At 47.4% G+C, this 15,644-nt stretch overlaps 1 protein-coding gene across 2 annotated transcripts in view; it reads right to left on the reverse strand.

Moving 5' to 3' along the window:
- Positions 1-15,397, reverse strand: part of NEBL (nebulette) — a 344,404-nt gene extending 329,007 nt beyond the window's left edge. The window contains exons 1-2 of one of the 2 annotated variants that reach the window (XM_041764982.1): positions 15,232-15,397; positions 13,341-13,435 (exon numbers count right to left, since the gene is read on the reverse strand). In XM_041764982.1, coding sequence (XP_041620916.1) covers positions 13,341-13,435; positions 15,232-15,300 — 164 coding nt within the window. In that variant the 5' untranslated portion in view covers positions 15,301-15,397. The remainder of the gene's footprint in view (positions 1-13,340; positions 13,436-15,231) is intronic. The other variant, XM_041764981.1, reaches the window with a different exon arrangement.
- Between the last annotated feature and the right edge of the window lie 247 nt (positions 15,398-15,644).

The raw sequence follows: 15,644 nt of genomic DNA on the forward strand, positions 1-15,644 counted from the left end.
AACCAAGAGTCAGACACTTGACTGTGTGTGCCAGCCAGGTACTCCAACCATTAGCTTTCTCAATCCCATTCTTATTTTTCGTGCATTCTGTAATGCTCAGTTTTTCGTCTTTTAAAAGACATGTAGTACTAATCAAAGCTCAGAAAGCCCCCAGGAGACGCCCTACATGGTTTTTTCTTTTTTTTTTTTAATATTTTACTTATTTATTCATGAGAGACAGAGAGAGATAGAGAGGCAGAGACACAGGCAGAGACAGAAGCAAGCTATATGCAGGGAGCCCGACGTGGGACTCGATCCGGAGTCTTCAGGATCAGGCCCTGGGCTGAAGGTGGCGCTAAACCTCTGAGCCACCCAGGGATCCCCCCCTACATGGCTTTTTTGGTTTGGGGTTTGGTTGTTTTAAGAGGCATTCCCCTTTCCTCATTCACGGAAATAACACATTTTCAATCAGAACTTTATTTTTCAGTCTTCTGCCAACTTTCTTTTTATTCCTTCTTTCCTTTCCCCAGTAAATCACATAAAGGCCAGCTGCAAGCCAAGGATCCTTGTGGTCACCGGGTATACTGGCTCCTGCCTCACAGAGTTTCTCAGAAGCTAAGGCTCCCCGCACATGCTCAGCCCCTCTGGCTTCGCACACAGTGGGTCACCAAGTTTTCCTAAAGTTGGCCGTGTGGAGTGACAAGCACTCCTCCTTTCACTCCAAGGCAACAGAGACCACTTGTTCCCAAGTCCTCACAACTGCTGCATCACCAACCAGTCCTTCCTTATTTTCCACATGAAGTCCAAAGCAGCTTGAAAACAGTGAAATTGTAAACAAAACCAAAGCAAAAAAAAAAAATCAACTGATACTCTCTTTTCAACTTTCAGCAGCTGTCTCATTAAAGCCTCCCTTCCCCGCTGCATCTTGCCTCTGTGCCAAAGTGTAAACACGTTGAGAAATCTTTGGTTGTATCCCCCCATCTGCCCGCAGAGGTGCCACTTCCACTTCTCCTTCATTTCATCTCAGCCCCCATGTTCTCCATCATTTTTCCACCTTCAAGGTTATTTCTTTCTATACATGGATCCACCTATTTGACATGTTTCTTTTTTAGCACAGCAAGCCTCCCCACTGCCAGAATTTCATTATCAGCCTCTCCCCCACACACACTGCTGACATTGCTGGATCTCAGGAACCTCCCTTAGCGTCTCTGCTTTGGCACAGACAGGTGAGGTCATCGGTGCTCCCCTGTCGGTCCCTTCTGAAGAAGACTTGATCCTTCCCCCATTTGGATACTTCTTTTATGTTACCACCTGTTTTCTCCTGCTAGGGAATTAATTTTTAAATCCTGAGTAGCAATCTCTCCTCACCCACCACTGAAGGATGCCAGTTAGGAGTCAAATGAAGGACTGCTCCCATTCACAATAAATGTGCTTTTAAAGCCAATCCACGCATGTTTATTCAGTGTCTGTTATACACTCATCACTGTATAAAGAAAAAACAATATGCTTTTCTTTCAACATCTGTCAAGCTGCCATTATAGAGGACACTTCCTGGGCAACAGCCCCCATGTACAAATTACAAGTGCTTGCACTGACCACTCACCCCTCAGGTACATATGACACAAGGGATGCACAAATAAACCAGCTTCCTGACTCCTGGCCAATTAAACCTGGCATTACATAACTGCCATTTAAAAAAAAAAAAAAAACCACAGAGGCAAGCCCTCTAAACAAGATTTTCCTTCTTTAGCAGCCTCTGAGGAAGAACAGTTCTAATATGGTGTTTCTATTCCTGACAGGAATAACCCTTAATTATTATGTGCCTTAAGCATCTAGAAATTTTTAAATAGAATTTCACTTAATGTTAGGAAAATCAGACAACTACGTCAGTGGCAACAGAAAAGACTTTAAACAGAGAGAGAGAGAAAGAGAGAGCTGGCATGGGGGAGAGAACGGGGGAAGCAACAGAGATCTTGATGAGTTGCTCTTGAAGTTCTGGAAATCTGGGAGAAAAGACAGAGCACTGGAGCAAGTCACCAAAGAAAATTAAATTCTTCCATAAGAGAATAGAAAGACTTGTTGCTGAGCGGGAATTAACGTATTAATCCCTGATTACATTTCATTTCAGTAAATAAATAAGTCATACTTATTTCCAGAGGGGAAAAAAAAAAGATGGAAATGCAAATGAATATGCACATGGTCTGATGTCTGAACACAGTGTTCACTTCTGAGACCCTGAAAAACAGAGTTGTCACAAAGTGATTTTTACAAAGTTCCTCTGTAGACATTACTCCCAACATCCTTTGTTCAGTACCATGTCAGTAGCCAATAATCCAGCAATCAATGTCGCTATTTCACCTAAACTCTCTAGTGGTAGCTGCTGTTCATGTATATTATGGGCCCAAGCATGGCCAGCTCCAGCTGGAACCACCAAAGGGATCCTCTTGGAAAGAAGTCCACCCCCTCTTGTGCAGTCGGCTCTGCCAGCTAGGGGTGCCTGCAGGTGAGCCGTACTGCTCAGACAGCCGTCAGGGCTCACCGCATTCCCAGCAGAGCTAGCTGGGAAGGCAACTTACTGAGCACACAGTAGGTGCTCGAGTATACCAAGGCAATCAGGACCATTCCTGCTCTCAAAAATGTAATCTGCTGTTGGAAAGACTTGCTTATTGATGAAAAGCAAATCTAGAGAGCTGTAGATCCTCCCACCTACCTCCTGCATGCAGTCAGCAAATGGTGTGCAAATCTTACCCAACTTCTATCCACTGACTAAACAGATATGGTGGGTTTTAGATCATCATTCTTGCCATAGTGGGACAGGAAGGTTCATGATGTGAAAGAGCAATACTGTGTCAACAGTTCAACCAGACTATCTGGAAAGGACACAGAGGAGCACACCTGTTGTATAATAAAGAATTTGACCAGCATTTGTCCCCACTTCCTGGGACATACTTTAAATAGTTGGAATTTCCCAAGTTGGTGGAAATATCTTTGTTATTCACTAGGCCCTTGATCCATACATGCATTATACTAACAAGATGACTGGCCACTCCAAAAATCATGTGATTAGAGGGTTGGGGCTTTCAGTCAGGCAGTATCAGTGGCCCTCCTCCAGAAAGGGGAGGAGGATTAGAGATTGAATAATCATCCTGGCCAATAAGTAAGTCATCAGTTCTGTGTAATGAAATGTCAATAAAAACTCTGGACGCCAAAGCTTGGTGGGGATTCTTAGCTGGTGAACACATCAACGCGCCCACAGGGAGACACATCCTGACTCCACAGGGCAAGGGCAAGAGAATTCCATGTCCAGGACCCTCTCTCACTTCACCCTATTATGTGTATGCTCATTTGGCTGGCCCAGGTTTGTATCCTTTAGGATAAAACAATCATCTTAAGTATTGCACTTTTCTGAGCTCTTTGAGTCATTCTAGCTAATTCGCTAATTGCGGGAACTCCCCAAATTTGTAGCCAGTTGGTCAGAAGCATGGGTAGCCTTGGGACTCCTGAACTTGTAGCTGGCATCTCTCTTGTTGAAGACTGCACCCTGAACTTGTGGAGCTGACACTAATTCCGGGTGGTTTGTGTCAGAGTTGCACTGCATCATTGCAACACCCATTCTCAATTCCTTAAACAGAGGCCAGAAATAATACCTTAAAGAAGTCAAGCTCTTGCAGCTGACCTGGCCTCCCCAACTCCCACACCACCTCCACCCCAGGCTGTGAACTTCTATGGTCCACTCTCAGCGGGAAACTGCCTCCAATGGGTAGCCACATACAGCCACAGTACAAGGTAGGCCTTCTGATAAGTGATATAACTGAGAGTCCAGTGATTGAGTGAGAGATTCAGGATGGCTTCACAAGGGCTGTCACAGCTGTGTACCTTAAAGATGAAAGTAACTTTAAAAGAGGGGAGGACAGGAAGGCATAAAAACAGCAAGAGTAAAGGGTCAGATCATGTGTCGAGTTTCATAACAATGGAAACTGTACCTTTTATTAACTCCTTGCTGTGTACCTGAAACTGTGCTAAACTTATTATTTGGATACTCCAATGAATCCTTCATCCTAGTCTATTATTATACCCATTTTACAGATGAGGACACTGAGACTTAGCTGAAGAAACTTGATGAAGGCACCAGGCAAGCAGCCCAGTGTGACCAGAGAGGAGGAGGGGAGACAGGGGTGAGCAGAGGAAGGTAGATGATGAAGAACTTCAAGGTATCTCTGTCAGAAACCCAATCTTTTTTTTCTGTGGGCAATGGGGAACCATCAGAGGTGTTAGTACAAGGGAGTAATGTCACCAGAGCCATGATTTCAAGAGGTAAGTATGATGGCAGGAAAAGCCTTCAAAAAGAGAAAGACTGGAACAGGACCAGTTAGGGGACACTGATCAGATCAATGGCCAAGTATGGTAAGAGAGCCTGGGCAGGGGCAAGGACTGAGGGAATGAATACAGGGCCAGGATGAGGGCGAGAGAGGGGTGGAGGACAACAGAGATGCTTAAGGCTCCGGCACATGTATGGTGGGAAGAGTAGCCAGGAGAGGATAATACAGACATCCAAACATAACATCAAAAACACATCTGTTCATCCAATGTGTCTTTCCGCACTGACATGTGTGCTTACTACATTGGTCTTAATGCTCCTGCACGTTGCCTGAGTTGGTGGAGGTCACGTTCTTGATCAATTAATGGATAATGAAGTCACATTTAAAGACCAAATTCAATGCTGGTGGGCATCTGTCTAAGTCCACACCCCAAACCTCTGGCCCTCAGCTGAGCACAGCTATCCCATTTCCCCACGCTCCCTGTGGCTGACCTGCTCCTGTCTTTGATGGATAATGAGCATCAGGGGATCTAATCAAGGATTTTTGTCGAAATGGCTTCTTAGACTGCTGAGCTGAAGCACAAGTATAGCAGACCACCAGTCTGCCTATCGATCTGACGCTATTCAAAAATACACACGTCGAACTAGTTTTCTTCTAGCTCCTCCTAGGATTCAATGGGAATGAGTCAACAGAGTGTGAAAAAATAAACAGAAGTTGAACACAAAGCAACTCCCTCAAGGACGTGGCAAAGAAAAATGCACAGATGACTACAGATAAAATTAATAATATGTTTCCAGTACTGGAACAATCCTCGCTGTTCAAACCCGGGCCTTCTCACAAGTTCCTGTTTTCTGGTTCTGTCCATGCCCCATACCTCAGTTCGACAAGAAAGGCTGCACAATGTTTTATTCACTAGCAGAACTTCAGAATCAGTAATAATGCTTTCACTACGCCTGTGAAATGTTCTGGGTACTCCGCTCATAAATATTACTCTAGACCCCACTTCTCACACTGCTACAAGCCTAGGGCTTTTAGTAACACTGAGTATAGAACAGAAACAGAAAGGAAAAGAAATTCAACGTTCTGTTCCTCTAAAGAAGGAGTTTGGAGGGGCCTCAGGCTCTGGAGAAGGAGAGTGTCCTGTGGGGGGATGTCTGCTTCTCTCTCACTCCTGACATCCCCAGGAACCACTCTTCCTTTGTAAAGCACTCCTCTGAAAACGTTTAAAGAAGACATACCAAAATGCACCTTTCCACAGGCCCCTGACACATAATCAATATCCCCTTAAGCACACACATCTATATCTTGCATTAACCTTGCATTTCACCGTGATTTAGGAGATATTTGCTGTGCTTCATCTCCAAATCTTTTCTCATCTGACATCATTCCATAATAAATACATCATCATAAAGAGACTACACACTGAAGGCACCTTTCACAAACACTTTTTTTTTCTTTTAGGATTTATTTATATCAGAGAGAGAGTAGGGTGGGGAGGGGCAGAGGGAGAGGGAGAGAGACTCTTAAGCAGACAGTCCCAAGGAGCCCAACCTGGGGCTCAACCTCACAACCCTGAGATCACAACCTGAGGAGAAACCAAGAGGTTGGACGCTTAACTGACTAAGCCACCCAGGAACCCTTTTCTTAAACATTTTTAAATGTAACAGAACTAAGTATGTAATGCGTAAATACAGTCTTCTACAATGATTTCTAAAGATAATAAAATTCATGAGATACCATCAATGGTTCAATTAGGTAACTGAGAAGCTGATCACTTTGTATATACACTGGAATCTTTTTGTTTGGTTCAAATAAAATGTCTCCACCCATCACATTCAATCGTCCAATTTTAACAAAAATGCAAACAACAACAACAACAACAACCCTATCATCCTCCCACGTCAGGTCTGTGTCAAGGAGCAAGAAGTTGAATTTTTTTCTATGTAGTATGTAACTAAAAAGTCAGGTAAGGCATATTATAATTGATGCTACCTAGAACTCCTGCAAACCACAATATCCTTCCATAGAAATTGTTACTTCTAACAATGTGGCACTTCCCCCTCTCCTTAAGGGGGAAATATGAGACCATTCTCAATTTATAATTAAGGGAAGGGACTCCATTTGCATACCTAATAGGTGTCATTTGATGTGCTAAGGCTTACAAATTATTCCCCCCCCCCCATTTAATTTCTATAGATCTCCTATTAGGTAGAAATTATTATCTTATTTCCCAGATCATAATTAAACCCAGAAGAAAATAAATGAACATCAATAAGGAATCTTTTAGGGGCACCTTGGTGGCTCAGTGGGTTAAGCGTCTGCCTTTGGCTCAGGTCATGATCCCAGGGTCGGGGATGGAGTCCCGCATCCACTGGGCTCCTTGCTCAGCAGGGAGCCTGCTTCTCCCTCTCCCTCTCCCTTCTGCTCCCTCTGCCTGTGTTCTCTCTGTGTCAAATAAATAAATAAAATCTTTTAAAAAAAAAATAAAGAATCTTTTAGAACAATACCAAGTTTTGAAACTGAGCCTGTAAGCAGTGAAGGGAAATCCTACCATGCTCATTATGGCTTGGCAATGGCGAGCCTCGGCGGGGAGACTTCAGCCCTTGGTACTCAGACTCTGTGAAACCTGACCACCACACCACCATTCGGGTTCCTCAGAGCCTACTCTCAAGCCAGCTTCTCACATTGCCCCCCTCTGCCTGCCTGCTCCAGAGAAAGTAGGCTGGGCTGCAGCCCTCTCTAGGGAGGCATGCAGGACTACACCGAGGCAGCATGACCTTCACACTCACTGATGCAGCTAATCTTTATTGAGTGCAAAGTGCCAGGCTCTGGGGATGCAGAGGGAGCAAGACAGATGCCCTCAGAGTCACCCCAAGCTCGAAGAGGGTACAGACAGATAAGCCCACGGTTCCTTCATGGGATGGTAATGGTGGCTCTGATGGCCGAGCTGATTCCTGATAGCGGTGAGGTATGGGAGAGGGTGTGGTTGGCACCCAGAGTGGGAAAGCCATGGCTATCTGAATTCATGAACTCTGTGCACACAGGGAAGTCCTCATCAGCAACTTTCAGTGCTCTCCGATGTGGGGGGGGGGGGCATTAAGAATATGGAACTAATCTAGTATTTCTCAAATTTTTTTGACCACCACTTCCAGGAAAAATATTTGTTTATGTCATGATCCAATACACTCTGTACACACACAACTGGGAAAAAATGTTTACCAAAACAATACATATTTCCCTAGTCAGATGCACTCTGATATGCTTGACCTCTCTCTCTCTCTCTCTCTCTAAGTTATGGCTATAACTCTCTAATGGGTAGCAATCCGCAGTGTGAAAAACATTGGTATAAACCTTGTAATAGGCACAACTATTATGTCTTTTATATACTTCCTCTTCTCCCTCTACCCTCTTTTTCCTCTTCATTTCTCAAAAAAGTAAGGGTGGGGGGCGCCTGGGTGGCTCAGTCCATTGAGCATCTGCCTTTGGCTCAGATCATGATCTCAGGGTCCTGAGATCAAGCCCCACATTAGGCTTCCTGCTCAGCAGGGAGTCTGCTTTTTCCTCTGCCTCTGCCACTCATGCTCTCTCTCAAATAAATAAGAATAATTTTTTTAAAAAAAGTACCACTGAGGAAATAAAAACTACTGTTTACTGCAGGTCTGCTACAGGCCAGAAACTGCTGGAACCTTGCCGTGCATGGTCTCCTTAGTCCCACACAGCCCTGTAAGGGTAAGCATCGCCATTCCCATTTTACAGATGAAGACACTGAAGCTAAGAGATCAAGGCACTTGCTCAGCAGAAGATGATGGAGCCAGGATTCAAATCCAGTTCTGTCTTGCTTCAAAGCTCCAATTACACCAGAGCGCCTTTCATGAAAAGTTCTTAATTAAAGCTAACTTAATAGCAAGAATTTCATAAGTCCCCTTGAGACAACTCAAGCCCTTGGAGGGTCATAGAACCGAGTTTGAGAGGTCCAAACGGAGATAAGGGAAATACATGGTGGAAAAACTCTCAGGTTTAAAGTCAATCTCCTCCCGTGTCCTCAGAGCACCTCTTCGCAAAAGACATTAGCCAGGACTGACCAGAAGAGAAATGGTAAGTGAGAGCTAGTGGTGCACTGGCCTAGATAATCACCCTCAAGACAGGCTGGCTGAGTGGCACTGGCCCTTCTGGGTGGCTCATAATGAGCAGCATCTAGCTCAGCATCTCCCCGGCTATAGATAGTCAATAAGTATTCACAAGACGAACGCTAACACAGGCAGAGCGAAAGTAAACACGGCGCACAGCTCCTACTGTTTTATTTTTAACATCGCCCAAAATCGTGTTAAGTGAAACTATTTGCTGAGAGGGAATCTTATTTGGAAAGATAGTTAAACATATTGAGCACAGATATTTGTGTTCTTTCAGCCCCATATTTAAAGATACATTTGACACAGACACAAGGTATATCAAATGTGGGCAGACGGGACAAATTCTCAGCCCCCAAGAGATTTCTGCACAAGTGATGACTTGGGGGAAATTATTGCCAAGGTCCTGCTTGCATCGGGGTATCCCTGGGTGGCTCAGCAGTTTAGCACCGCCTTCGGCCCAGGGCATGATCCTGGAGTCCCGAGATCGAGTCCCACATCGGGCTCCCTGCATGGAGCCTGCTTCTCCCTCCGCCTGTGTCTCTGCCTCTCTCCCTCTCTGTGTGTCTCTCATGAATAAATAAAGAAAATCTTCAAAAAAAAAAAAAAAACTACTGCATCATTAACAGGGCCCTCCCCTGACCTAAAAATAACTAGGCCTTTGGTGCCAGTACATTAACTGGCCAGTCATTGACATTGCTATTTCTAAGCTATAATATACCTCAGAAAATATGAAGAAATGACATGTTCTTTACAAACACGTAATAAATGCAATTTTGACTTTCATGCATGATAAGTTAAATAATTTATTTGTCAAATGGCCTTGGGGTTTATGTTCTTTGGGTGGCTTGTTGGGTAGTTTAACTTGGCATATAAATTCACATACAAATACGAGGTATGTGTGTTGTCTAATCATCTAGTGTTATTTTCTCAACATCTCTTAGCAAAAAAAAAAAAATATATATATATATATATATATATTGCCTAGTCCCCTTTTCTTTGCAAGTTCTATGATGAAAAAAAATCCTGAATGTGCTAAGGAATCCACGGCCTGCTTATGAAACATAAAGGCTATGAAAACATGGCATGTATTCAAGTAGGCTGGTTTGTTTTTAAATATTTTAACAGTGTGCACTATCACATTAGGAGCTAAATGTGTGTTATGCCCATCTTACATCTACTGTGTAATACACTTTGATCATTCTATCAAAAGATCAAAATTTAAATATTATGCAAATTATATTTTATACGTGTTCTCCTTTGCATGAAATCAAACAGAAAACTTGTTTCTTCTCTAAACACATGAGAATATAAACAAGCAACATATTTAAAGCGAAGAAAATACTCACTACTTCATCCCATTAAAAAAAATGCCCCCAGGTATCAATTAAAATAAAAAGCTTTTATGTTTTCTTAAAATAAACTTAAACACCTGTTTATCCTTTCAAATTTTTAAACATATTCTTAATATTTATTTTAAAGGTTCTTGTTAATTACGTTTTTTCATAAGAAATGCTATGTAATTCCTCTTCATGGAAACTCTGACAAATTATGTAAATCAACAGAAATGAAATTAAATATTGAATAACTCCAATAATCAAAAAAAGTTGTTTTCACAACAACTAAATGTAAAGCATGAACCTTAACTGGATCCTGGGTTAAAAAGAAAAAAGCAGGGATCCCTGGGTGGCGCAGCGGTTTGGCGCCTGTCTTTGGCCCAGGGCGCGATCCTAGAGACCTGGGATTGAATCCCACGTCGGGCTCCCGGTGCATGGAGCCTGCTTCTCCCTCTGCCTATGTCTCTGCCTCTCTCTCTCTCTCTCTCTGTGACTATCATAAATAAATGTTAAAAATTAAAAAAAAGAAAGAAAGAAAAAAGCAGCTATAAAAGACATTCTTAGGACAATGGGGGAAATGTGAAAATAGACAGGATTTTCAATATTTTGAAATTTTGGTTAACTTTCCTACACGTGACAATGGGTTTATGACTCTAAGAAAAATCCTTATTCTTAGTACAAGGATGATGCGCTTGTTTTCAGGGATGAAATATCCACATATGAAACTAACTTGATGCATGAAACTGATGAATGGTCTGACAATAATAAATATATTTGTATTAGAACTAAATAGAAATATGAAGCCAATGTGGCAAAATGTTAGTAACAGTGGGATTTCCGTGGAAGATATACCCAGGTCAATTGTATCATTCTTTCAACCACTTTGTGTATATGAAAATTTTCACAATATCAAGTTGCAAGGCGGAAGAATAGTTACTTTCATCTAAACTGTGGACATACACTGACTCCTGAGCCAAACTGGGTACAGATAAAATATTGTTCTACATGGACACAGAATGTTTCATTTTCGCCTAACAGTATGCTTCAGAGAATCAATTTTCCACCATTGACCCAGAGAAATTATGGCAACCCTTCTGGCCAGGACCACAGGGAGCAACTGAAAGACACACACCACCTGGATTAGAGCGGAGGCTTCAGAATCCCCAGAGGGTAATCCATGCTGCCCAGCGAGTTTACATGTGCCCTTGGAAAAATAAGGGTTGAGAATAGAGGCCTTCCAGCCTGGAACCTTCACAGCAGACAGAACCTGCAACTTTGCCAGGCTCTGTTTCTGGAGACAGCATATCAAGCTGTGACATGAACTTAAAGCTAAATTAAACAAATTGACACCATCAATTTGAATCATTCACCCACTAAAGCTAGATTTCTGTCTTTTCCCGGTTGCTCTGCTCAATAAAGTGAACCACCAGGTTTCATACGAAGCAAGAAAGCTGAGAGGGTGTCCCCAAAATTCCCCTTAAACCTAATATCAAAGTACTTGAATTCTACAAGAAAGTTTAGAGAGAAAATCTGTTAAGTATTTGATTTAGACATACCCAAAGTATTTAAAATAAGACTCGGACCTATGAAATAACACAGCAGGATGCTTCCCATCTACAATTAGAGGCCTTTAGGTTTGGGGTCCAAACTCAACAGTTCTGGGCACTAGTTCACTCTTAAGTCAGGGTGCAAGCCAGCCAGCCATGACTTGATGAAAAACCTGATATTCTTTTTTAATTGGGCTGAACTGAAACAGTAAGCACTGAATTTTCAAGTGGCCCCAAAAAACCGAACACTCTCTCCTTTGGTTGTACCTCTTTTTTTCTGTCCTTTTATTTTTGTCATTTCTTTTCACCCTAATTCAATTCTTTTTCCTATCTGTATATGTATACAGGTGCATGTATGTGTGTATATAAACACGTACATATAATTAGATATCTATATGTATCATGTCATATTAAACCTAACTGTTCTCTCCTCAATTTCTTTCTCTCCTATCTTTCCTCGTCTCCTCCCGATTCATTCCTCCAGGCCTCCAAGGGCCACCCAAAGGCATTATTACCACCAGGTTAAACTCCAAGAGGAGAATCTTGATGTGGCCCATAAAGCCTGATCAAATCAGACTACAGGCTGTAGTAGTTATGGGAAAATGGTTCACTTTCCTTTAAATTAAAGAGCAATTATCTCATTTATGGGTTGTAGGAGACTTTTTCCCATCTAGGTACTGCTGACTGCCTTTGATGGCTAGCCAGTCTCTCATGACACAGAAGCAAGAGACCCTGACACTGAAATCTCATTTTTGCTTCATGTTATACTGATAAAAGGTATAGGAGGGTTGAAAAACACTGATGAGTTCAGGCCATAACTAAGAACTTCACTTATCAAGAAAATCTTGAATTCTGTTCAGTGCCCCATTTGCTGATTTCTTGCAAAGTTCCTAGTCTATCTATAAGCACTAAGCTAGAACCAACAGATATACAAAGAGATTTAAAAAAAAAAAAAAAAAAGTTCTTCACCAGAGAGGTATGAGCACACCACTTTTGTTTGCCAAAAATTTACTATCTATGAAAACACAGTCCCATGAGTGAAGTGTCAATTAACCACAGGCCCTCCATCTCCAGAAGACCAGAACAAACCCACTTCAAAAACTCTAGAGAGGATGAGTCTCTGGCAATATTCCAGCCAAGAGGCTAGGGATCCCCTGCCACCTCCATGACCAATAGGCCTGGCCCCTACAGGGGAACCAGTAGAAGGTAGTTCAACAGTCGGGGCCAAGAGCACGTAGCTGAAAACACTCTGGGGTGGAAGGATGCTCAAGAAGTGGAGAGGCACATGCCCCAGGGCAGCAAGGTAGGGATTTGGAGCCAATGTTTACCCATCTCCAGATTCCAGGAATGATCTGAGCCCCTTCCTGAGTCTGTAAAGATTAAATGAGTCAGTATGCATAAAGTGCTTACTTAGAACAGGGCCTGGCACATGGTAAGCACCGAATAAACGCTAGCTAATTGCTAGTAGTATAGTCTAAAAGCACGCCTACAGAAAAGCCTGCCAAAAAAAGGTTACCTTCTTTAATCCCCACCACCAGACCTACTACTAACCAGCCAGAAATACCTATCTCTCAAGCCTTCAGTTTCCAGTGAAAGCTCTAGGATCTCTGGAGTGGTCTCGGCTAAGATTAAGTGAGACTCCTTTCCCTAGCAACTAGGTTCAGATATAAAATTGCAATATGGCAACATCATATGATTAAAATGGAAAGCTGACATGTACTTCAGAGCCCACACTTTCTCAGTGTGTAGTTCTGCAGCTTCTAACAAATGTTCCCAGCTCCGCAACACTGTGAACGTCAAAAAACCAACCCCGGCGAAGACATCCACAAATTACCCTACACGTTGAGAAAGACGTAAATGCAATGACCCTTCAACAACGTACGTGGCCCCAGAGTCTGTGGCATAAACAAGTCATTGGCCACGGCCACACCTGCACGACACCGTGAGTCAGTTCTTCAGAACAGGCAGATCCACTCACTTTCATGTTCTGCTGTGAAGCCACACCTGGCATTCTGTGTTGACAATACTTACGCATTACAATAGGGCTTCTTTTCATAGCCTTTGTAGTTGTTCATGTTGAGAGCCATCTTACAGACCTCACAATGGAAACATCCTTTATGCCAATACTGAAAAAAAAAAATAAATATTTAAAAGTTTAGTACAATGCCAGTGCTTCCCAGGGTGGGTACAGAAAGGAGTTTATTTTTGGTGCACCGCGCTCACCACCCTTATTTGAAAAACACTACAACGCAATGATTGTCGGTAACAGTGGATGTGTTTGCCTACTTTCCCTTAAGTACATAAGGCAGGCAGCTATTAAAATTGAGTCTTAAATGAATCCCCTCCACCAGTACAGACTCAGACGGGAGAGCTGCACGGCTCTATCCCTTCCGCACTTCGGGGAGCGGCTAGAATGGAGTCCTGCACTGGCTGATGGAGAGATGGAGCCTGTGTCGTGGCTTCACAAGGAAGACGAATCCAGGGCAAAGTGCCTACACACGGTGTCTGTAGCATCTCAATAAACACGCGGCCACCGAAGCCGGGCAACCCGACGGCGCAGGAGGCAGGAGGGCCCCTTGGCCCGCACCCTCCATCCCAGTCCAGGCTCTATAAATTGTGGGAAAGGAGGGCTCAGCCCGGGACGACCCGCGCGACGCCGGGGTGCTCTCCCGACGCGTCTGTACCACCACGCGCGGACCTCCGGGGCCGCCCGGCTGGTTGCGAGGATCGCTGTCCCGGGGTGCTGCAGGGGGCCGGGCTGCAGGGCCAGGGCTGTGGGGTGCGGGGCTGCGGGGCCAGGGCTGCGGGGGGCCGGGCTGCGGGGCCAGGGCTGCGGGGCCAGGGCTGCGGGGTGCGGGGCTGCGGGGCCAGAGCTGCGGGGGGCTGGGCTGCGGGGGGCCGGGCTGCGGGGTCCAGGCTTCAGGGGCAGGGCTGCGGGGGTCCGGGCTGCGGGGGTCCGGGCTGTGGGGGGCCGAGCTGCGGAGTCCGGGCTGCGGGGGGCCGGGCTGCGGGGTCCGGGCTGCAGGGGTCCGGGCTGCGGGGCAGGGCTGCGGGGCAGGGCTGCGGGGGTCCGGGGCTGCGGGGGTCCGGGCTGCGGGGTCCGGGCTGCGGGGGGCCGGGCTGCGGGCTGGCGGGGTCAGGGCCTGCGGGGGCTGCGGGGGCCGGGCTGCGGGGGCAGCCGGGGTCGGGCTGCGGGGCAGGGCTGCGGGGGCAGGGCTGCGGGGGTCCGGGCTGCGGGGGTCCGGGCTGCGGGGTCGGGCTGCGGGGCCAGGGCTGCGGGGGCCGGGCTGCGGGGTCTGGGCTGCGGGGTCCAGGCTTCAGGGGCAGGGCTGCGGGGCCAGGGCTGCGGGGGGGCCGGGCTGCGGGGTCCGGGCTGCGGGGCAGGGCTGCGGGGCCCGGGCTGCGGGGCCAGGGCTGCGGGGTCCGGGCTGCGGGGCAGGGCTGCGGGGGTCCGGGCTGCGGGGCAGGGCTGCGGGGGGCCGGGCCACAGCGCTTCCTCTGGAACTCCCCAGCCGGGCGCCTGAGCCCCGTGGACCCGGCGGCCGCGCGGATTATCCCCGGCAGTGCCGCAGCGGCCGCCCCGCGCCTAGTAATCACGATTCCCTCCGTCCTCACCGCCGTCGCGGGGGCGCCGGGGCGCGGGGTGGGGGTGCGGGCGGATCCTTGCGCTGCGGTGCGGGGCGGCGGGGCGGGGGGCGGGTGGATCCGGCCGCGGCGTCCCGGACCCGGGGCGTCCCCGCAGCAGCCCCGCCGCCGCCGCCCGAACCCCCCCGGGCGTGCTGCCCGATGCCCCCGCGCCCCCGCGCCCCGACCACGCTCGCGCCGAGCCCCACTCCTGTCCTCGCGTCCCGGATGCCGAAAGTTGCCGGAGCAGGTGCAGCCGGCGCCCGGAGGTCGGGGCTGGCCGGCGCCCCTCGCTCACCTTATCCAGGCAGTTGACTTTCTCGGTGGGGTACACGACTTTCCCGCAGCGGGCGCACTGGGGGTTCATGGTGGCGGCTCCCAGGGGCGGCGGCTGTGCGGCAGCGGCTGGGGGCTCCGAGGAGCCGCTGTGGCATCCCCCGGCGAGCCCCGCGGCGCCTCGGGGCGGGCGGCAGGGTGCGCGCGGCGGGCGGCGGGCGGCGGGCGGCGGGCGGGGGGCCGGGGCCGGGGCGGGGGCCGGGGCCGGGGCGGGGGCGGGGGTGGGGGTGGGCGCCGGACCCCAGCGAGCCGGGCGCGGGGGGCGGGGGCGGGGCGGGGGGCGGCCGCGCTCGCGGGCCCCGGCTCGGCTCGGCTCGGCTCGGCTCCGGCTCGGGCTCGGGCTCCGCGCCGCTCGCTCTGCGTCGCTCGCGCTCC

The sequence above is a fragment of the Vulpes lagopus genome, chromosome 8, assembly GCF_018345385.1.
Source record: "Vulpes lagopus strain Blue_001 chromosome 8, ASM1834538v1, whole genome shotgun sequence".
Lineage (NCBI taxonomy): Eukaryota > Metazoa > Chordata > Mammalia > Carnivora > Canidae > Vulpes > Vulpes lagopus.